A 23,034-nucleotide genomic window follows, 5' to 3' on the forward strand; every position below is an offset into this window, starting at 1 on the left:
ACTGCTCTGAGCCTCAGTTATCTCCTCTGTACAATGGGAGTACATGAGATTAAGGGAGATGGGTTATGCCCCACTGAGGATAGGGCGTCCTTAGTGACCCGTCACCCTGCAGAAGGATCTTCTGTTTCCCAAGGTCAAGGCCAAGCGCAGAGGCCTGCCGGGCTCCTTGACCCCTGAAACTCTGAGACCCTGTAATTGGTCACGTCTATCCCCACAAACGAGGGCGCTGTACTTTGGGCACAGGATTTCATGAGACTACCCAAGCCAGGCTCAGCACTCTAACTCGTGAGGCCCGTCCGCCCACCGGCCAGCGCAACCCAGCTGGGACTCCCCTCCAGCAGCCCCGGGCGCACAGGGAGCCGTGTGGGCTGCTGTCTGATTACCTCTCCGCAGAGACAGAGCTTTCAACGAGGGAGCAGAGGAGCTTTTGCAAAACCAGAGCCTTTGTGGTTAGAGAAATGTATTCAGCCAACGAAGCCCCTTTTCAGCGATACAAATTAGATACAGCGATCCCTTTTATGAAGATACTAATTAAGCCGGAGACCGCGGGCTCCAGGTTTTTTCCATTGTTATATTTGCTTAGGCTCTGCCTCCTATTTATCACCATCCGCACGCCTGGTAAATACTGTCCTGGGTTTGCAGCAGCCTCTGTGGCTGAATAGTGAGCAGGCTCCCTCCTCGAGCCCCGGGGAGGGAGGGTCCCCAGCCAGGGCAGCTCCGTGGCCGTGAGTTGGGGATAGCCAAGGCCAGCCCTTGGGGACCTCAGGGGCTAGAGCACTAGTGTAGGAGAAGTCCTGGAACCAAGGAGCTGCTGCTCCCTTTGAGAGGGGGACCCGGTTCCTGTGCCCTTGCTGCTCCAGCCAGGCGTCCCGGGCTTGTGGTCGGGCCCATCCCCAGTCCACACGGTAGCGGCGGAAATTAAAGCTGGTGACAGGAGCAGAGAGGGCTAGACTTCAGACCCAGGCAGGACTTGAGTTGGAGTCCCTCTACCACCTCTGACCCGCTCAGACAGATCATGGAGCCTCAGTTTTTCCATCTATACAGTGGGATCCCAGACCTGCCGGCTAGGCTGGCCAAGTGGGTTAAATGGGAAGTAGCGTGTGACAAGCATAGTAGAAGCGCAGTTAATATTGTGTCCTAGTCGAGGGCCTGCTAAGTGCAGAGCCGCTTAGAGGGGATCCCTGGAGGCTTAAGAGGCAGCCGTGCATCCGGGGGACCCAGTGTAAGCAGGGCTGGCGTCGAGGGAGGTCTGGGATGGGACAGCCGGGCAGAGCTGGCTTCCTGGACCACGCACTGGCCCACAAAGCTTTCCTGGGGAGGGAAGAGGCTAGCAGCACCCCGGGTCTGACAGACCAGGCTCCTTGTCCCAGCATTCGTGGACTCCCGGGGCCATGGGCTTGTGGGAGCCCTCCCCCCCAACGCTGAGCCTGGGGACTCTGTTTTCCAGTCTTGTCCGCGCATTTCCGGGTCTGTGAGCCATACACGGACCACAAAGGCCGCTATCACTTTGGCTTCCACTGCCCCCGGCTCTCGGACAACAAAACCTTCATTCTCTGCTGTCACCATAACAACACAGTTTTCAAATACTGCTGCAACGAGACCGAGTTTCAGGCGGTGACGCAGGCGAACCTCACGGCCGGCTCCGAGGGCTACGCACACAAGTGAGTACCGGGCTGGGGCCCCTGCCGCAGCGGGGGCCGCTCCATCACCCCCTCCCCTGGGGTGGCTGCCGGGTAACCGGAAAAGGACAGGTGGGCCTGCAGGATTCTGGGAACATCTTCAGGTGACAAGTTTTCCAGGCCGTCTCTCCTCTGATGTTAGCCTTCTCTTCTGAGAAATGGGCACAGTACCCACTTCCCGAGGCTGCTGCAGAAGTTGAGTGAAGTCGAGGATGTGGAATGGAAGGCTTAGAAGCACGGCAGGTGCAGGGGCCAGGAACACACGTTCCTTCCTTCAGGATTTATTTGATTGGTCGTTCTGACTCAGAGATCAATCCCACGCAGCCTCTTTCCTGAAGGTGATTAAAACAGGAGAGACCACAGCCCTGATGGAAGGGACCAAGGGTGTAAAGAAAGAGAAATTTACCCTGCAGAAAAGCAGTGGGGATATGCTAAGGAAAGCCCTGCAGGATTGAAACAGCATGCATTTCTCTTACCATGCGTGAAAGAAACTAAGCCCCTTTCCACATCTTTGGAGTCGCTTGTATTACTTCTACTGTGAGCTAGCTGTTTATGTCCTTTGCCATTTTCCCATTGAATTGTTGGCTTTTTTTCTTATTTATTCACAGGGACTCTTTATATATGAAGGAAATCCAATGAGTTGCAAATCTTTTCTCAGTGTGTCTTTAAATTTGTGGTGCTTTTATCTCGTGCTTAATTTTTAGTTGTTATATTACCAAATTGGATCCATTTTTTTTTCTTTTATATATTCTGGGTTTTGTATCAGATTGAGAAAGGTTTTCCCTATTCAGAGATCATGAAAAATCCTCCTCATGTTTTCCTTCACTTTTTTTTTTAATGTGTTAATTTTTTGCCTTCAAATCTTTGATCTGTTAGGAATTTATTTGGATGAAAGTTTTGAGGTAGGAATCCAACTCTATCAATTTTTTTCCCAAATGGGTAGCCAGTTGTCCCAATACCATTCACTGAATCATCCCTTTCCCCCACTGATGTAAACTGCAAACTTACATACTATAATATACTAGATCTGAGGATCTGGATAGATCATGATACGTTTTCGTGGCTTTCATTGGTCTTCCCATACAATAGTATCCCACTGGATTAACTCCTGTGGCTTTTGATATGTTTTAATGCCTTCTTAATCTATTCCCCTAGCTCTTTTGTTATATGAACTTTAGAAGCAGCTTGTGTAGTCTTGCTCCTCCAAGAATCCACTTAGTATTTTTTTACTGAGATTACATTGAATTCATAGATTAATTCAAAGAGAATGGACTTTTCATGATACTGAATCCAAGAACACAGTACAGACAATCCCTGATTCATGAGGCTTCGACTTATGACTTTCCAACTTTACGATAGTACGAAACGGGCATGCATTCAGTAGGATCCATACTGAATTCTGATCTCATCCCAGGCTGGCAGAATACAGTACAGCTCTCATTCGTAATGCTCAGCGGGGGCTGTGAGCTGAAGCTCCTCGTCAACCGGGCAATCGTGAGGCTTGACATCTGACACAGTGGCAAGCATTCTGTCCCCAGACAACCATTCCGGTTTTCACTTTCGGTACAGTATTCAGTAAATGACATGGCATGGTCCACACTTGATAATTAAATGGGCTTTGCGGTAGATGGTTTTGCCCCTGCAGTAGGCTAATGTGGGTGATCTGAGCACATTTAAGGTGAGCTGGGCTCCGTGGTGATATTTGGAAGGTTGGGTGTAGTAATTGCTTACAGTATTCTCAACTTACAATTGGCTTACTGGGACATAGCTGCATCGTAAGTTGAGGAAGATTTGTTTGTCTTTCCAATTATTCAAATTTTCTTTCATAGTGTTTCGGGATTAATTTCATGAATTTTGTTGGCACGTCTTCTGCACTGTTCATACTTATTTCTTCATGCATTGCTGTTATAAATAGGGTCTTTTCTTTCTCCCACTGCGTCTTCTAGCCCACTCTCATTTGAATGACGAAATCTAACAGCTTCTCTACGTGAGTTTTATACCCAGCCACCTTACTGAAATTTTTCTTTGTTATACTTTTTCAGTTGATAATCTCTTAAATTTCCCATTCTGCAACTGGCAAACCATGGTAATTTTACCTGCTTTCCACTTTTTATGCCTCATTTCTTTTTCTTGTCCAGTCTTGTTGGCTAGTACCTCTAGAACCATCTTTGGAATTATCAAGCATTCGTCTCTTCGTCCTGATAGAACTCAGATATTTTTCCCAGTAAGCCTGAGGCTGACTCTTGGGTGGCTGTATTTTTTTCATAGCAAGGAAAAGTCCTCTCGGAAGGAGGGATTGTTGAGTGACTGTGGAAGGGAGTGGTGGCACCACCGGGAGGTCAGGGCCCCCTTCCGTCTGTCTGATGTCGGGGCTGGAATGCTTCGCCTCTGTGCCGTGCTCACTTGGGGGAAATCTCCCTTCCTTTTGGTCAGGCAGGAGATGCAGACTCCTTGACTATCATCCAAATCTCCCTCCCTCCCACCAAGGCCGATCCCCAGCCTTCCTTCCTCAAATGCATGGGTGCTTCCCCTGAATATCTTGCCATCTGCTCAGGCCTTAGAATAATTCTGTGTGTGAAGTCGTTCAGCAAGTCCTGTCCATCACAGGGGCTGGAATCGGGCCTGGAATCTGACCCAAGGCTTTTATAAGACCACAGACGGACTCCCTGAGGCTGGAGAGTGGTGCCAGCCCTGGGGTCAGGACCCCGGAGCGCTGTCGTTGCCGGCCGAAAGCCAGACGGAAGACAGAGGCTTGGCAAGGCGAGCCGACTTCTCCAGGGCTCCGGCGACTGGTGTCTGGGATCCTCGTTTTGAAGCCCACATGTTTCTATAATCTGCACATTTCCACAGGATCTCACACAGAATACTCCTATCATGTCAGCACCACAGGGCCTGGTTGCTGTGAGGAAGACTTCAGCCATACAGTAAAGTCATTCCCCTGGGGAGGAATGGAGATATTGAAGAAAGGTAGCTTAGTTCTGATTCTTTAACCTCAGAAAGCGCTTACAGAGCGTGCGGCACGGGGCCGGCTCAATGCTGGGCTCCGTCCTTGCCCTGTCCCGGAGGGCACCTGGTGGCCCAACCTGAGCCCACATCACACACAGGGAAGGTGAGGCCCGGGGAGCTTGTGTGACTCACTGGATCGGGGCAGCCCATCCCAGGAGCACAGCTGCGTCTGGAGGCTGCTTTCATCAATCTGGGGCCTCCACCAATGGAGGCAGATCTGAGTGGGGAGGCCCTGGAGTGGGGATCCCCACCACGGCACCCCTGACACCTGGGGCTGGCTTGTTCTCGGGGGAGGGCGTGGGAGGAGGGCTGCCCCATGCGCTGGTTGTGGCGGCCTCCCTTGTTACCACCCACGAGCCTAGGGGGGCCGCCCCTCCCCTCCAGGTGGCTGTGACAACCAGCCTCGTCTCCCGGGATGGCCCAGTGTGGGGTCAGGATCGCCCCGTTGGGAGTCGCTGCTCCGGAGGGATTCCTTCTTGTGATTCCCCACCGAGCCTCCCCGCCCCCTCCCTTCCCACAGAGGTGGACGGAGGCCCAGAGAGGGGCTGCGCCGACCCCAGAGTAGTCTGTACCACACCTGTTGTCTTTGCGTTTCTTGCAGGGAGGCCTGGTGCCGGATTCCCCTGCGTCCAGAACTTGTTAAGACGCGGGGAGCCATGTAGTCCAGAGGAATGAGAGTTTCCAGACGGGGTCCCTGCAGCCTGAGTGTGAAGCACAAGGAGACGCATGGGGAGAGGCAGGGGCAGGGGACCCATGCGTGTCCTGCCCGCCTAGGGGGCCCAGGGCCACCGTGACCCTTCCTGGGCTTCCTGAAGATGGGCGGGGTCCGCAGGCAGGCAGGGCGCCTGACGCCCGCCCACCTCCCCCACCCAGTCCATGAATCAGTGAGGGGGCAGAGCTGGTGACAGGGAAAAGGAACGCGCTTCTGATGACTTATTTATTTGTGTTTTTCTGGAGGAACAGAATGGTTTGTTTTGGTTCTCGCTGCCTGGCAGAAAGGCAGGCAGAGCGAAGGAAGCAGCCTCGCCAGGCCCACTGCCACGGCAAGGTGCCACGTCCTGCCACGCGGGCCAAGGCCCTGGGTGTTTGGGAGAGGGTGCTGCACATCGTCCCTTGCCAGGCGGACCCAGAGCCAGAGCCTGGAACCAGCAGGGGCCCCGGTTGGCTCTCCCTGGGGACCAAGGTAGCACGGGGCGGGGTCTTGCGCGGTGAGGGGGCGTTCCTTCGCTGGGCAGGTGGGCAGCAGGAGGCGGAGAGTGGGAGACGTTCTCGGAAGGCAGAAGCATCCTCGAGGATGGAGTGGATGAATTCTCGTTCTTCCCGTGGCCGCACGTGAAACCTCTGTCCCCCAACTTTCCTTTCCCCAGCGCCTGAGCACCGAGAGCTCCGGGCTCTGTCCTGCAGGATCTATAGCCCTGTCCGGAGGCTTCAGGTTCTAAATAGAGCCCCTGAGTGTGGTCAGAAGCTTCTGGATGTTCTTGTCCATTGTTCGACCCCATCAAGCCCTGTTAGGCCCAAAGCCTGCATACACACTGGCAGCCTTCTGAAGACTGAAGAGGTTCTAGAATCACGATGTTTCCTCATCTGAGCCAGACCACGGGGAGGGAGACATATGAACACGTGTGAGCCTTTGTTGTGGCGCGAGGCGCCTCACCAGTTCCTTTGATCCACGTGGAGGTGTGATCCGTGGAGAAGGTCCCCCGGCCCCCTTACACCAGGGCTGAGGCTCAGAGAGGGTGAGGAGTTGCCTGACGTCACACGCATGCATCTGGGACAGAGCCGGGCTGGGGACAAGTGCACCGGTCCCCACCGCTCCAGACCCGAAGGCTGATTTTGGGCTCCCATGCTGTGTCCTTCTGGGTCACCTGTGGCTCTGTGCGTGGAGCCTTCTGTGACCGAGGCCCGAGAAGCACATCCCACCTGGGGCTGGGTGTCCCCTGCGGCAGAGGGTAGAGATAACAGCTGAAACCATGAAGTGGCCCTTGATTTCTGCTCGTCACACTCCATGGGCCAAAGCTCATGGTTTGGCCAAGGCTATTACCAGCGGGAGGGGAGGGGCGCAGGGCCCGATGCAGGGACGGACAGCAGCTGCCTTGTTAGTCGCACGCCCTGCTTCACTGGCCCAGAGCCCGTGCTCCTCGACTGCCTGGGGCAGCCTCGATCCTGCTGTGTGATCTTAGGCATGTGGCCTGGCCTCTCTGGGCCCGGATCAACTGAGCATTCCTGTGCCCCTGGCTCTCAGGAGCCTACCCCATGCTTGTCTCATCAAGCCCACAAATGACGCCGTCAAGTGGGGCGAGTAGTCCCTCTGTCTTACAGATGAGGACAGGAAAGCTCAGGGAAGAGAAAGGCACCGAGCTGGGCTTTAAATTCACGCAGTCCTGAGGTCTCCGGCCCAGAATGTCACCACCGGGGTCACCAGTTTGTTACACTGACCCACAGGCCACCCCGTGAGCGGGCTCAGGGCCCAGATAGCATAGGTGAGGTCGGCCAAGGGGCCGTGGCCACCTCCCAGCCAGCACTGGCCTCGCCGTGAGCCCTGCAGCCGTGTTCCCCTCTGGCCCGATGGCCTCAGTGGCTCACCTCCGTCCACCAGGAGCGGGGGCGGTTTCCTCCCGGCCGCGGCGCCCCCTACTGATGGTGTACCTGGTCCTGTACCAGTAGGTATTCTGGAAGATTCCTCCAGCAGAGGTTTTGGTCTATCACTTGGGGGACACGGAAAGAATTAGAATCCGTAAATGTCCCAAAACACCGAAAATTGGCTGTCTGTGGCTTTGGCTGGCTTCCCATCTTGCTCCATAAAGCAGCGTCCGTTTTATCTTCTGCCCTTTACAAAATATATGCTTACACGCAACAGAAACCCCTGCATCTGGATGGAATTAATTTCCAGATCACATTTTTTAAATTAAATTAAAACACCCGGAATGCTTCCAGCCAGCCAGCGATGGGGAGAACAGGCCAAGAAAGACAGGAGAGCTGCCCGGGCGTGGTGTCGGCGGCCTGGGCTCTCCGGCCAGCTGCACTTCCTGTGTGGGCTCCCCTCAGCGTCTTCTGCAGGTGCACCCCTCCTTTCTCTGAGCAGGGAGGGCAGGGAGGGCAGCCCACCACTCTGCATGCCCCTGAAAGCCAGTGGGAGCAGCCGGTGGCAGAGGCCCACAGGCCCAGCAGCGCCCACGCACGCATGCAAAGCCAGTGACATGCTGAGACGTGGGATGATCTGGGGGGCGGGGTCCTCGGGTCCTGGGACGGGGTGACCCAGGACAAGTGGGCACGCAGCTTAACAGTGCAAAATCTCTCCCTGGACATCCAGACATGACCTTGAGGTTTTCCCAAGATTCAACACACTCTGTGGTTAGGTGATCTGGGGCCGAACCCCAGGGCGGCCCCTTCCCACCCGAGCAGTGACTTGGCCTCTCAGGACCTCATTTCTTCATCCGAGCTTGGGGCAGGCTGGTCCATTTACTCCTCCCGGTATTGCTGCAGGACCAAGGAACACCGGGTGCCGACGTGTGCTCATTGCTAGTAGGGTTATTAACTATTAGAAATGCGTAGAGAGGAGGTAAAATCTAGTGAAGAAGCTAATTCTATCAAGGCTGACATCATCACCAGCTCACCATGGCCCCCGGTGTGTGTCAGTTTTGGGAATGTCAGCAGCCGCCCAGTGCTGAGTGCCAGGCACGCCAAGGTAAGTGGGACCTTGGCCCTAGCCTCAGGGAGCTCTGGGCTCCAGGAGCCAACAGTCCTACAAAGCACCCGAGAAAACGCTGTGTGTTATAGGAAACCCAGTGACTTTGGGACCTCGAAGGAGGAGTTGGATCTAACAGAGGACATCCAGGAAGGCTTCCTGGAGGAGGTGAGAGCTGAGCTAGATGCCCAGATAGTAGGGAGTGAGTTCCAGGCAGAGGACCAAGGTCCGGAGGTGACCTGTCTGTCCTGAGAGGCTGGGTGCAGCTGCCCAGGACAGCGTGGCCCCGTGGTTAAGAAGGTGAGCTCTGGAACGAGGCTTCCGAGTTCAAATCCTGGCTCTTCACCAAATGGCTATGAGATCTTAGATGAGTCTCTTAATTCCTCCGAGCCTCCGTTTCCCATCTATCAAGCGGGACTGGTGGCGACAGCAGGGACAGGGCCTTCTTTGTTTGCTCTGGATGTCAAGTGGGCTGCGTACGGGGCGCGCGCTGCCTGCCACTTTCCTTACTCTGATCATCTCTCAGTCCTGCTGGCTCCAGGCCCAGCTGCGGCCCAGCCAACACCCCCGACTGGCGTCACAGTCTCCCTCTCTGTGGGGTAGCATCTGCACACCGCTGCTCTGCCTCCCCTCTCCTGCTCCCCTCCCTCAGCCCTGAGGCTGCTACCATGGGAACCACCAGGAAGAGGCCTGTTGCCGGCAGCCGTGCCGTGGGGGCTCAGGGACCTGGGAGAGCGGGTGCTGGAGGAAGCAGGAGGGTGGAGACTGGATCCAAGCCCGTCTCTTCAAGCCACATGGGCGTCCACCCCAGGACCCCTGCCTCTGCAAGCCAGGCCGGGCTGCCAGCCTCTGTCCCTGATGGAAATTCCCCTCCCAAATGTAGCCAGGCAAAGCCAGCGCCCCCTGGAAGAAAGGCAGCTTGGGGTGTGGCTGGTAGTCATTCACACCTTAGCATGAACAAGGCCCTCAGACTGCGGCAGGCTACATGAAGGTGGCGGCTGGAGCGGGGACCCCACCAGGGAAAGGGGGTGGCCTAGATACAGAATTGGTCTCGCTTCTCAAGCATATACTGAGGCCTTTACTAGTGCACACTCCGTGCCCAGGGCTTGGATACCCAGAGACCGCTGGAGGGGCCTCCAAGTACCCAAGCCAAGTCTTCGGAGAGGGACGTATATGGCTAAGTAAGGAGAGGGATGATGTTCCAGCAAAGGCGGCATGTGAGCAAAAGTGACCCCCAGGCCTGGGAGTCCGAGGGCAATGGCCCCTGCCTCACTGCTGGGGCCGAAGCTGGGCCTCAGTCACCTCCTATAGGCCCAGAGACACATAGGAGTTCTCCAGGCCACACAGCAAAGCTGGGCCAAGGAGGCACCTGGACCAGGCCCCCTGGCTCCAGGCCTGTGCTCTCTAGCCTCAGGGTCTAGAGGGATCCACCGTGGGGAACCCGGGACACCGAGAGGGCCCTGTCTGGGCAGGAGTTGGGGGTATCCCTCCTCGTGAGCAGGACTAGTGAGGCCAGACACTGGCTCTCCCTGTCCACAGTGCGCCTCCTCTCTGCCCCCGCCAGCACATACCCACCTGCGCGGATGCCCGCCGCAGGGTGCAGACAGAGGCTGCATCGGAGGGGTTAATAAATCAGTCCCTTTAAACAACCACTGTCCCTGGCGAGTGCTATTTGGGGCACAGAAGCCCCAGCTGCCCTGGCCAGCCCAGGAAACAGGCCTCCCTGGGCACCCAGGGGACACTCAGACCCTGGCCTGGGAAGGGGACGGATGGACCCAGACAGCCCAGTCCCGGGAGGTGGGAGCTCCGTGGGACAGGCACTCTGGACTTCAGCCTGGAGCACGGGCCTGGCCCAGCCCGCATTGGAGGGGCAGCGTGTCAGGAAGCCTTCCTAGGGGAAGCAGTGTCCGAGAGGGGCACGTGGGAGTCAGGCAGGAGGCAGGGAAATGAAAAAAGCTGCCCAGGTAACGGGCACAGCCTGTGCAAAGGCCCGGTGTCCAAGCGAGCGGGCCACACTGCTCTGTGAAGGGACAGGGAGCCAGGCTTCACTAAGGAGCCGTGAGCCCCAGCAGCCTACAGCTCACCCTCTCTTCCACTTCTGGAGGGTGGAGCAGTCTTCAGCGGGGCCACACTGGGCAAATGATCCAGAGAAACCATACCAGGGGACCCTGAGAGCTGCAAACACGCCAGGGGTGAGCAGGAGGAGGGGACAGTGGAGGCAGGGGCTGGAGGAACAGCCAGGACCCATGACTGCCCTGTGGGGGGTGGGGAGGGAGGCCGAGCCCACCTCTGCTTCCTGGACTCCTGCGACCAGCTGAGTTCCCATGGCACGTGGCAGTGTGAGATGGCCCTGAGCGGATGCTGGGGGCCAGAGGTTGATGGCTCAGGAGGTTGAGTGGGTTTGACCTAGGACAACAGACGTCCTGCCTTTGCCCTGGGTCTGGTAAGGTAGGGAGGAGCCGCGGGGGGACCAGGGGCAAAGGAGGCGGTAAGGGGTGGAAGAGAGCATCCCAGGAAGGAGAACAGCATAAGCAGGAACCAGGGGGCCGGCAGGTGAGGGCACCTGCAGGAGCCGGCTGGCTCCAGGAGCAGCTCCCATGTTGGAAGAGACAGGAGGGTGAAGGTCCTTCCAGAGCCCTAACAGAGAGGGTCCCAGTGCGATCCCTGCCCATACTAGGATCCTGGAGGAGATGCTCTGGGGCAGAAAGGGTTCCGGGGAGTAGAGTCCAAGGATCTACTCCCCGGCACGGGGGCCATCAGGCAGGTGGAGGGAAGGAACTGGAGGGTGAGTGTGAAGAGAGGAAGCCTGGACGCCCTGTCCCCCAGGGGTGGGGGTTGTGACCCCTCCTCTCTGGGACCCCAAAGTAGCCCCATGGGTTAACTCCGTCAGCGGGACCCCTGTCCTCTTCCCCTCAGCATCTGTCTCTCTTTTCCCCCAGCAATTACACCGCCTTGCTGGGGGTGTGGATCTACGGCTTTTTCGTGCTGATGCTGCTGGTCCTGGATCTTTTGTATTACTCGGCAATGAACTACGACATTTGCAAGGTTTACCTGGCACGGTGGGGCATCCACGGACGATGGATGAAACAGGACCCCCGGCGGTGGGGCAATCCTGCCCGGCCCCCCCGGCCAGGGCAGCCCGCCCCGCAGCCCCAGCCTCCCCCAGGCCTGCTGCCGCAAGCCCCCCAGGCCGTGCACACGCTTCAGGGAGAGGCCCACAGCCCACCACTGATGACCTTCCAGAGTTCGTCTGCCTGGTGAGTGGTTGCCATCAAGGCTCTGGCCGCCGAGGTGGATCACTTGTCTTTGCCACGCTTGGAAAATATTGGGTCATTATTGCTGCTGTGTCTGGCTCCTTGATTACCTGATTGTTTGCTTATCTCATTTGACAAGAGGATTTGAAGTTGCCCAGGATAACGTGCACCCGGGCGAGAGTCAAACTCGAGGCAGAAACAGAGCTTGGGAGCCCAGCCTGCCAGGTTATTGCACTTAGAGACTGGTGCGGGAGTGATTGCCACCGAGCCATTCATGGAGTTGTGAGTTTCCTGGAGGCCGAGGCAAAAAGGGAAATCGGATGGCTTTCCATGTTTTCACGGTCAAATGAAGCAAATGGGTTTTGGAGGCTGGGAGATAAGCTTTCCAGCCTGGGGTTAGGAAGTAAGCACATTACTGGGTTGGTTCCTTGTGTTCACATGCATGGGGTCTCTTAAGAACATGGATGGCAATGCAGGCGGGCTGCTTCGTGATGGCTCAGGGGAAGGGAAGAGAGGTGGCCGGGGAGATGGGAGATCAGGGAGTTAGCCTGGCAGCCTGGCTGCATGTTCAAACCTGACTTTCCCTGCTGTGACTCTCATTTCTGCCCAGTCCCACCCAGGCCAGTGGGAGGTAGGGGAGGACTGACCGTCCCCAGGCAGTGCAGAGTTGGACAGAGAGAGGAGGCCTGTACATTTTGGAGCAGGAGCCTGCTGTGAGGGAGGCCCCCACAAAAGACAGGAGCCTGGCAGAAGGCACATGCCCCAGGCAAAAGGTCAGGTGTGGGGTTCAGACACTCTATGGAGGCTGAGCTGCAGCCACGGGCACGTGGGACATGGGGCACATCATCTCGGAGCATCCCAAGACTGAGCGCAGCCTGCGAGAGCCGTCCCAGAGCCCACCTGCCGGCAGGTGCCCAAGTTTTCAGCACAGGATTACTGCTGAGTCTGTGACCTTTGCAGGAAACCCGACCTGGGTTCGCATCCTAGCTCTGCCGTTTTCCAGCTCTGTGTGCAGGCGAGTTACGTCAGCCCTGCTGACCCTCCCATCCTCAGGAAGCAGCGGAGAGTAGGCACGGTCCCCTGCCAGGGTCCTCGAAGGGTTAAATGGACTATCTGGCCCCTAGTAGGTGCCCGTTTAAGGATCGGTGCCTCCTTGCTGGAGATGCAACCAAGCTAGTTAATGACCATTCAGTAGCTCGCGGGTAGCGACCTTTTCAATAATGAATGACTTACATAATTCACAGAATACACTTAAATCAGCTTATTGATCAAGTAATTGCCTCATCTATCACGCAGAAGACAAAAACACAGCCCTGCTCAGCTCAGCTTGACCAATGCCCACGGAGCTGCTCCCCGGGGTCCTTCCCCTGTGCGGGGCTCCTGGTGATGTCAAGGGGATGCGCAGAGAACCTTGAGGCGCGGGAAGGAAAGACACAAACCCACGCAAGGCTGCGGAGCATGAAACAGACCCGCTCCGGCTGTGGGACTTTCTGAAACGGGGGTCTCTGGCGGCAGACACACCTGGGGCATTCATTGAAATAAATTCCTGGGTCACCTCCAGTTCCCTGGCCAGGAAACTCTAGAGGTAGCACCTGAGATGCTGGAGTCTGAGAACCCCCGGAAGACGTTGTTCCATTAGGCCAGATCCCAGCTTGAGGGCCGGGAGGCTCCCACGCGCACGATGGTTTTCTCTCTCCCCCCGTCGCGCCTCCCTGAGCAACGGGCCGGCCCAGCCGCTGGGCTTGTGCTTCGGGTCCAAACCAGAGCCCGAGCTCGCAGTCCCCGAGCCCTGCTGTTTAAGTGGGAGGCGTTTAATTTCGGAGCTCAGAGGCCTTTCACGTCCCCCTCGGGTTCCCATATTGTGCACTTGGGATGGGGCTCCCAGAACCGTATGAGCGTTCGTGAAAGAGATCGTCAGAAGCCTGCAAGGATGTGACGAGTTCGCTTGCTGATTTCCTGCTCCTGTCTGCTCTCAACCCCTGGTGTGACCTTGGGCGAGGGGCTTCCTGCTTGGGCTGCCCACTGTACCTACCATGGGGAAAGGGGTGGGCTTGGTGAGCCTGTCACCTGCTGGCCTCCTGGTGGGAGGCCATGGTTCCAGCCACATCTGTGGACCACTCGCTGTGCCCCTCGGCCCCTCGGCCTCGTGTTTACCATCTCTGAGTCTTCCTTGGCGCTGCCCCTGGGGGCTCCTTTCCCCACCGGCCCCCACCCCTTGCTGGCCCTGTGCCGGGTGCTGGGCACTGGGGACAGGTGATACACAAGACGTGAGAGAACCTTCATGGGAGGACAGGAGGCTGTGACAGGCGGTGCCAGTGGCATGGGGTGTGGGGCACGGCCAGGGCACATCCAAGCAGGTGTCCTGGGCAGAGAGCCAGGGCTGCGGCCCGCCGTGGGCTAAGTGTGGCCATCAGTGTGTCCGCAGGTAGCACGGGGCTGAGGCTGGGGCAGGGGCGGGGTGTGCTCAGTGCTTACCCCAGAACAAAAGTCTGGGCTGCTTCATGTCCAAACTGCCACCCGGAGTCATCCAAACAGTGTCCCCCTCGGGCACGGACCCCTCCAGCTGCCCCCCTGCTCTTCCCCTGGGCCTGTGCCCCCTTCCAGCCAGGCACCCCTACCACTCAGCTCTCTCTCCTGCCCCCCTCCCCCCACCCAGCGGCCCTGCTTCTCCCCTTCCTCACCCACAGCCTGAGGTGACTTCCCTGGGGACACTTGCCACCTTGCCCCTTGGTTCATAGCTCCCTGGTTGGTGGCCTGCTCTGGCCCTTCCTGCCCCTGCCCGCAGCCGAGACCATGAGCAGCCGTCCGAGTCTGGCCAGGCTGCCTGTCCTGTTCTGTGATGTGACTGGACCCCCCAGCCCCATGTGACGCGGCTGCACGCAGGTCGTTTGGGTCCCGTTGGCACGGCTGGCGTGGGCGTGAGCGTGAGCAGCACATCCGTTTGGGGCTGGAGTTGACCCCCTGGGTCCAAGAGCCACCTATACAGGGGGTCGGCTCTGCGACCTCGGGCAAGTCATTCTACCACCTGTGCCTCAGTTTCCCCGTGAGATACCAAGGGTCATGACCATCTTGTGAATTTCAAGGGAGGATTCTTAGGGAGAGGCTTGGCCCGCCGTCTGGCCCCATGTTGGTCATCCTCACGGTCATTTCTCAGGTGGGCAGGTAAACGTGGTGGGGGTCCTGCCCCCAGGATTGACGGGGAAATGCATGTGGCAGTCACCCGGCGCCCCGCAGAGGCCGGCCACGTGCCACAGGGTCATCTCCCACCTGCCCAGTGGGGTAGGGATGTTGTACCCCATCTTCAGATGTGGGAACTGGGGGGCTCGGAGGAGGTCACTCTCCTGCCTGGGTGACCCAGCAAAGGGGAGACGGAGGCGGGGCCCCACCTCAGGGCAGCCTACAGCCATGTCCTCTCTGCCATAGGCTCGCCCATGGCAGGGGGGAGCCTCCTGTCAGAACCCGGGCCGGGGTGTAGGACTGAAGCAGCCCCCCAGTGACCTCAGGGAAAGCAACCCTGGAGGCTTCAAGGAGGAGGCGCACATCCACCCAGCCCCGCTCTGTGGCCCCAGACACAGTCCACCCAGCTCCAGCTCCAGAAATGCTGCCTCCTAGCCACCAGCCCATGGCCCCTACCAGGTTTGTCCTCGGCCTGCCCCTCCCACCTGCTGACGAATCCCATCACGGACGCTAGGCCACGCTCTCCCTCAGCCAGAACCCCAGCCCAGCCACCACAGGGAGCTCTGTGTCTGGTGCTCAGGGCACAGAGTGGGTGCACGCCTGGTGCTACTTGATTGAGCTGGAGGGTCACGCCGTCCCCTCACGCCAGCCCTCAGGCCTGCTTCCTGTGCCACTGCCCACTCAGGGCTCTTGTGGCCTAAAAGGAAGAAGAGTGAGGGCCAGGGCACCGCCCAGCACCACTAAGGGCTCCTCGTCCAGCCTGCAAGCCACTACCTCGCGCCGTCAGCCTGCGTCCGCCAGCAGGACCTCTGACGCGTGCTGCTGTCTTCCTGGCTGTCCCGGACCGGTGCCCTCCTGGCTGCGGCGGCAGGTCCAGGGGGACCAGCAGCAGCATGTGCACCCACACACCTGCCTCGAATCCCAGCTCGGCCCCTCGAGCCTTGATTTTCTCACCTGTAAAATGGGGACGATCGCAGCCTGACCTCATAGTTGCCATCGTGCCCATCAGCTGTGCACCTGGGGCCCTAGCCTGCCTCCCACTCCTCTCTACCACCCTGCCCCCTCAAGGCCTCCGTCCCTAGCCAGGCCCCCGAGGTCCTCCCCACTCCACTGCTCTCCCCGAAGCCTCAGGCTGCTGCTCACCTCCCTCTGACCTGGCCGGGGCCAGCGGAGCTCCGGGAGACAGGGCGGCACGTATCGCAAAGACGCCGCCTGCCAGGACTGTTTCTGCTCCTGTAGTGGGAACCGGGCACAATGAGGTTATCATGCCCTTTCACAGACGAACAAACCCAGGCCCAGAGAGGGGAAGTGACTTGCCAAGGCTGCACAGTAAGTCCATGGGCCACAGTAAGTTTAGAGCCAGATCTCCCCACTCCCAGGTGTCCCAGGACCCGGCAGGACTCTGAGCCGATGGCCACGGGCCGCTGCCCACGTCCGAGCCTCTTCCCGCCTCGTCCCCGCCTCAGTCCTTCTCTGTTGGCCTGGCCCCCCTCTGGCCCTTGCCAATTCACATGTCCCTGGAGAACACTCCTATTCATCCTGCAAAACCTTCCCTGAGGTCACAGGTTCTGGGCAGGCCTCGAGGCCTGAGGCCCGGTCAGGGGGGCGTGGGTTGGGGCAGTGACCGGAGAAGGCTGCCCAGTCCCCATGGCCTCTCAGCCTTTTCGAGCTCTGAGGAAGCTTCCTGACTCGGCCTGGGAAGCTGGCTGTTGGTGTTTCAAACTTCAGTGGGCATTCAGTGCCCTAGTGTCTTGTCTGATTTACCAGTTCCGGTGTGCAGGATCGTCTGGGAGGCGCTGAGGCTGGAAGTCTGGGGGCCGCCTCTTGAGGAGTAGGGAGAGAGCCATGCTGGGGGGCCTGGGGGTTCCGCACGGTGGTCTCTGAGATGCCAGGGCCCAGATTGGAGGAAGGAGCCCTCCCAGGGCGCTATCTCAGGAGTCTGTGGGGGACCCTGACTAACCTGGCCCCCACGCAGGAGAGGAGCAGCTCCGAAAGCTGGGCCAGGGCAGGGCGGGGCTCGGGTGTGCACAGGAAGTGGCATATCATGGTGGGGGGAGGGAGGTGTTAGGCTGGACCAAATCACATCAGACTCTGACCTGCCCCGGAGGTGCCTTTAGTGGTCGAGGGGAGGCTCCGGGTCGATGGGGCAGTGCAGAGGACCACCACGTTACCACAAAGTGTCCAGAGAAGCTGGGCAAGGCCACGGTGAACTGCAGGGGAAGGAGGAGTCAGGGTGGGCTTCCTGGAGGAGGAGGAGGCAAGGGGAGGCAGGTCCCAGGGAGTGAGGGGCAGTTCACTAGGTTAGAACAAAATGGAAAAGCCACTTGAGAGGAGGAAACAGCACAAATCAAGACCACGGTGACCCTGGAAATTACAAGAGGCTTGCAGCTGTCACGTGGCCTCAGGCAGAATGAGACTCTGGGCTGCGATGTGCCGGGCCCCTCTCGGCCCACAGGCCTCCGCCTGCCAGCAAAGCCCCCACAGCAGCAGCTGCCGCTCTCACCTCCTTCCTCCCTAACCCAGAACACCCTCTGGCTCTTTACAGAACTCATTCATAGGCCCCCCACGGAGGGTCCCTGGAGTTCACCCGACCCCGGAACCTTCCTCCCGATAAAGCTCGGGCATCGCTTTCTTCCCGGCTCTGCGGCCAGATCCTTGATGTGTGGTTTCTGCAGGAGGCCACCAGCCAACAGCAAGAAATTCCAGAAAGCCGGAAGACAAAAAGGGAGACCAAGTATCTTCTTTCCTTGGCATCATATCAAATACCAAGGAGGCGTCGGTGATTGGAAGTCAGAAGACCGGGAAGTCTGCGAGTGGGTGGTTTCAAACCCTGGGGCTCTCAGCTGGGCGAGGAAACCCTAGGCCTGTCCCCCAGAACCCTTGTCTTTGCTGGCTGGGGCCCTAACTTCTCCCACCCCAGCCTGTGCCCCTGGAAGGCACACTCCCACGTCCGTACCACCTGTGTCCACCATGTGCTCATGGCTTTGGGGAAAATGCAGGAAGGTGTGTGCTCGGTAGCGCTGCTCCACGATCCAGGAGGACAGGGAGGGTGGGGTGCCAGGCTCCGGACCAGAGGCCTCATCTGCTGTGTGTCCTCAGACAAGTTGCTGGCCCTCTCTGAGTTGCAGCACTTCTCCAGGACAATGGTGACAGCCATGAAGGAGGGGACCTCGCCCAGAGCTGAGCACACAGTAGGGCTGCAGGGAACATTGATTCCTTTCTGAGAACCACGTTCTCAACCCTCCACCAGCAACCAGTCAGTCTGTCCTTCCTGACCCCCCGGGAGGCTTGGCTCAAGGACAAATGCTTGGGTTTGGTGCTAGGGGGCAAATTTAAAATCATAGGCAAGCACGTGCAGAGAACCCAAATAGAGCGAGCTCTGTTCCTGGCCTACCCCCACTCGGGTGTAAGAAAGAGGGTTTCGTCTGCTTGGCTTGCTGCCTCGGCGTCCCCCGCTCTCAACTCTTATTTGATGGGTCCCCATTTTGCAGATGAGGAGAGCGAAGCACAGAGAGGTTAGGTACCTGGTCTGGGGTCGCCCAGCTGGTTACTGACAGATCCAGCGTCTGAGCACAGGCAGTCTGCTCTGGCCAGCCTAGAGGGCCACTCGGCTGTCAGGGCCACATCTCCAGCCTCGTCCCCTGGGCCAGGGAGCCAGACAGGACAAGGTAGGCAGGAGGCAGGAGACAGAGCTTGAGGGCTGCAGATGCCCCAGGAAGCCTTGGGCAGGAGCTGGCTCTCTGCTGCAGGTACCAGCCAGACAGGCCCCGGGGCAGGGGGAAGGTTCAGGCGCTGGGAGGAAGACAGGGTGTGGGGTCCGATTCCCGTCCGGAGAAGAACAGGGACGTGAGCCGATCTTCCCACCCCCATCCTGGGCCAGGCACTGAGCCGGGCGCCTGGACATTCAGCCTGGCTGACTCAGGGCAGACAGTGGCGATGAGCTATCAGCTGGGATAGGAGGGAGCCCAGAGGGTACACTGCCCCGATGGGGCATCAGGGAGAGCTTCCAGGAGGAGGTGACAGCTGGAATGATCTTCAAGGACGAGTAATAATTAGACCAAAAAAAAAAAATAAGTGGGGGAACAGGATGTTGCCGGCGGGAGGCAGAGCAGGTGCAAAGGTCTGGCTAAGTCCGGACCCTTGTGGTCTCCGCTGGGAACAGCTGCCCTGAAACAGAGATCATCTCAAGGTTCTTTTCTCTGTTGGAATAATCAGATTCTTTTTTTTCTGATAATATTCAGAAAATTGATAATTTCTCTTTATTGATAATATTCTACAAGAGGCCCTAAAGGCCCCCTGAAAGTCTTCTGGGTCTCACCACCTTCTCTAGTTCTGCTCTGTCCCTGCCCCAAGGACCACGGCAGACCCAGACAGAGACCCCCAGATCAACCAGAAGGGATCAACCAGGGTGCTTAGGACAGACTGGGCCCCAGAGTCCAGAAGAAAGGACCAGACCGCATCCAGGTGACCAGGGTCTATGCTGGTAGGCTTTCTCCCTCGTGACAACGAGTAAGCTATGCTGTTGGAGAAGCGGGGCGGGGCTGAGGGGACCGGTTTGGAGGGAACACCACAGGTAACCCAGAGTTCGAATCCCCTGTCTACCCGTCTACCCTCCCGAGCGTGGGACCTGGACAGATCCTGCAACCTCTCACCCCTTCCGGGCCCCCAGAAGCTCAGGGGTCATTAGGAGAGGGTGATGAGGATCCCAGCAGCCGCGAGCCCGACCCCAGGGGGCCCGATGGCCAGCGCTCGCTGTTATTCCCCTGCTCGGCTGCTTCCTCCACCGAGGAGGGTCACGGTGTCCTTCTCTTTTATGCCTAATTTTCTGTTATCAAAGTGCCCGTGCTCGCGGGTCAACACCGGGGGTGCACAGACACCAGCGCCCTCTCGGCCACCCCTGCGCCGCCCACTGTCCCCTGCAGCTCTCTCCCCACCTCCTAGCTGTCACCATCTGTACCTCAGGTTGTGTGTCTTGGGTTTTTAATTCAACATTCCGTCTCAGCGAGCTTCCCGCGTTATCAAGTCTTCCTAACACGGTTTTAATGGCTGCCTTAATTGTCCGTGGAGAAATGATGGGCCGTAAGTCGGTGACCCACTTCCCTGACTCGGGCCACCGGGGACTTCTGACTCCCTGCCCCCTCCCCCACAGTGGGGGTCTCTTTCCGCCTCTTGGGGCCCTGCTGGGCCCCGGGTTTCCAGATGCGGGCGCTGAGCATCCCGCCCGGGCAAGTACGGACAGTGGTGGAGCGCTGCCTCCCTCCAGCAGCGCCGGCCTCAAGGGAACGGCCCCACCTACTACAAAGATATATATATATATTTTTATGGGCAGGAAACAGAGCATTTAGATGCAATACCTGTTAGAAGCAGACAGACCTGGGCTCATCTCTAGCTCCCCCATTTTTTGATTCCTGGCGTACCTCCAGCCAGTGACATAGCCACACCCCCATCCCCTGCAAGCAGGTTGCTAGAATCAGTGCTGTCCGGCTCAGCAAGAGGAGATGCAGAAGATCATAGCAGGCAGAAACCGCTCGGCTAGTGTTCCTCCTGCCCCCCTGGCACCGCGGCAGGGTGTGGCAGGCTTTCTGCAATGCTGAGGACAGCAGTCAGCTGTCCCAGGGTCCACAGCTCTGTGGGTCTGAGCACTAGCTGGCCAGAGAGCAGCCAACACCCAGAAAGGGTTTCAGTGGATGAGTAGGAGTTTTCTGGAGGTGGAAATATGGACATCCAGGCAGAATGCTGCTCAAGCTAAGTCCCAGAGGATGGGAAAGGCCACTAAGAAGTGGAGAGCCCTGGGGAGGTCCAGGTCCTCGTACCCCCGCGGCTCCCAGCCCCTCACTGGTCCCCTTCACTGCTCCCTCCTCATCAACACAGCCTTAGACACCTGAGGGCCCAGGTCTCCTTCCTTGAACCCCTGCTGTCCATCCCTACCCACCCATGGGAACGCGACTGACGTGCCAGCTCCAGACTTGTCCCTCTGCCCCTGACTTCTGGGTCTGCCTCCGCTGCAGTGTCCCCACTCCCCTACCTCACCCCGACTCCAGACTCAGCTATGCAAACCCTGAGTGTTCACAGGCACCCCCTTCAGGTGTTCAGTAGACATCGCAAACTATCACACCCAGTGTCCTCTGCCCTCCCGCCATCTCCTCAGAACACAATCCCGATTCTTTGCTGCTTCCCACATCTGGTCAGAGACACCAGGAAAATGGACCCCGATTCCACCCTCAGTACCCATCTACCAAAACCAACCATCCGGTCCACCCTCTTGCCCGGACCAAGGTGGTACCTTCTGAATCTCCTCCTGCTTCCTTTCTTTGTCCCCCACAGCAGCAGAATAGTCCTTTTAATATATAAATCAAAGCCAGTGGATGGCTCCCCTCTCTCTAGAAGATAAATCCAAAATCCTTTTAGTGGCCAACATCTGATCTGATACCCTTCCCCAGTCCCTCTGTCCTCATCTCCCCCATTGGCTCCAACCACACTCGCCTCCCTGCCATTCCTGGAGCTTGCCAAGCTCACTCTCACCTCAGGGCCTTTGCACCTGCCACTCCTTCCGCCTGAAACTCTCCCTTTCCAGATTCCCGCTCCATTTCGTCCCTGCCTTCCACCAGGCACATGCCCAGATGTTACCTGATCAGAGAGGCCTTCCCTGGCCGAGATCTACAAATTAGCATAGCCCCCACCACTGCCACCCCTGTGTACCCCCTCAACCTCTCTCATCTTCTCCTGGTGCTCACCGCCTTTTGCTGTGTTGGTTTTCTTGTCTGGTGTCTATCTCCTCTGCTGTAAGGAGACCCCAAGAGAGTTGGGATGGGTCTGTCTTGTGCTCAGCCGTACCTCCAACCCCCATTAGTTAGTGCTCCATGCTAAGTGCTGAGTGAATGCGTCCTAATCTGTCCAGCACCCAGCATGCAATAGGCATTCATTAAGCCTCAGATCAATGAATGAATCTCATTATTGTTGTTAATTACAGTACCTCCCACTTCCCAAGGGTCTGTTGAGCTGAGCAGCAGCCACAAGCAGCATCATGGCATGTCCCCAACCACACAGCAGCTTGGCACCTGAGCTCCATGTATGCAGGAGGAGATGAGGCTTAGAGAGGGTTAGCAACTTGTCCTGAGCTGCCCAGCAGCGGAGTCAGGTGGAATTCACACCCAAGCCCAGCTGACTCCAAAGCCCATATTTTTTTAGTGGAAAGCAGTGTAGTGGCACTCACCGAGCACGTGGCCTCATGCTGGACATGACCATGCTGGTCTGGTCCCGCCCTTGGGGCAAGAGCCCGAGGATCCCCTGAAGCACATTGGGCCTGGAGCTCCAGGCACTGGCACACCAAACCCTCTCTGGCCGGGGCCCAGCAGCAGCTGAGAATTTGGTGTGGGTGCTGACCTGGAACTAGCCTTATAACATCCTCCAGGGGGCATGTGGTTGGTCTGGTTTGGTCTGGAGGCAGCAGCTTCATCTTCCCTCTGGCTGTGAAGATCTGTGAAGGTCTTTCCCAGCCCTCAGAATCTCTCTGGAGCCCCGAGGAGATGCTGAGGCAGCCACGCCTCCCCGTCTGTCCACCTAGGTGTCCCTGTCCAGTACGTGGCAGCTCCCTATTTGCCTCCTGCCTGTGGAAATTATCTAACTTCTCCTGGCCTCACTTTCCCTGTCAGTAAAGTGGACACAGGTAGATTTGCCTTGTGGGATGATCGCGAGGGTTATCACGGGGCCCAAGAAGTGACAGGTGCCTCAAGGCACACTAATTGTAATTATTGTTGTGGTTATTGGAGATGAGTAGAATAGAGAAGGAAGGCCACACAGTACCCCCCTATACGACTCTGGACATTTTGCATTTTCTTTTTTCTCATGCACTTCGGTTAATACTTTCCTAATAATGATGTTTGCATTTTGCTTTCTAATTACATTCACTTAGCATTAAATTAGCCATTACCTTGTGGTTTTACTTAATTTTTCTAAATATCATTTTAGTAGCTACCCAGTAGTAGTACACATGTACTCGCGTTACTGTGCTTTTCCCCTGTAACAAGGCCTTTGTACCGCTTACAACTGTTTTTATTACGACAAATAATGTTGCAGGGGGGCAAACATACTCCAGAAGATTAGGGGCAGCAATAAACACCTTTAAGTGTTTATGGTTTTCCCTTTTATGATGTATTTCTTCTGGATACATTTCAGGCAGGGAAATGATTGAGTTGAGGGGCATGACTGCTGTACGGCTCTTTGTACCAATGCC

General features: G+C 57.5%; 1 protein-coding gene across 10 annotated transcripts in view; it reads left to right on the forward strand.

Annotated features, from left to right (window-relative positions):
- Positions 1-23,034, forward strand: part of SHISAL1 (shisa like 1) — a gene marked incomplete at its 3' end in the record, with an annotated part of 127,287 nt that overhangs the window by 86,780 nt on the left and 17,473 nt on the right. For 8 of the 10 annotated variants that reach the window (XM_082750426.1, XM_082750428.1, XM_082750425.1 and 5 more), the window contains exons 3-4: positions 1,448-1,661; positions 11,310-11,631. In XM_082750426.1, coding sequence (XP_082606552.1) covers positions 1,448-1,661; positions 11,310-11,631 — 536 coding nt within the window. Of the gene's footprint in view, positions 1-1,447; positions 1,662-4,286; positions 4,602-11,309; positions 11,632-23,034 lie in introns of those variants that run through there. The other 2 variants (XM_082750424.1, XM_082750421.1) reach the window with 2 other exon arrangements.

The sequence above is a fragment of the Mustela nivalis genome, assembly GCF_964662115.1.
Source record: "Mustela nivalis genome assembly, contig: HAP1_SCAFFOLD_1088, whole genome shotgun sequence".
NCBI classification, from domain to species: domain Eukaryota; kingdom Metazoa; phylum Chordata; class Mammalia; order Carnivora; family Mustelidae; genus Mustela; species Mustela nivalis.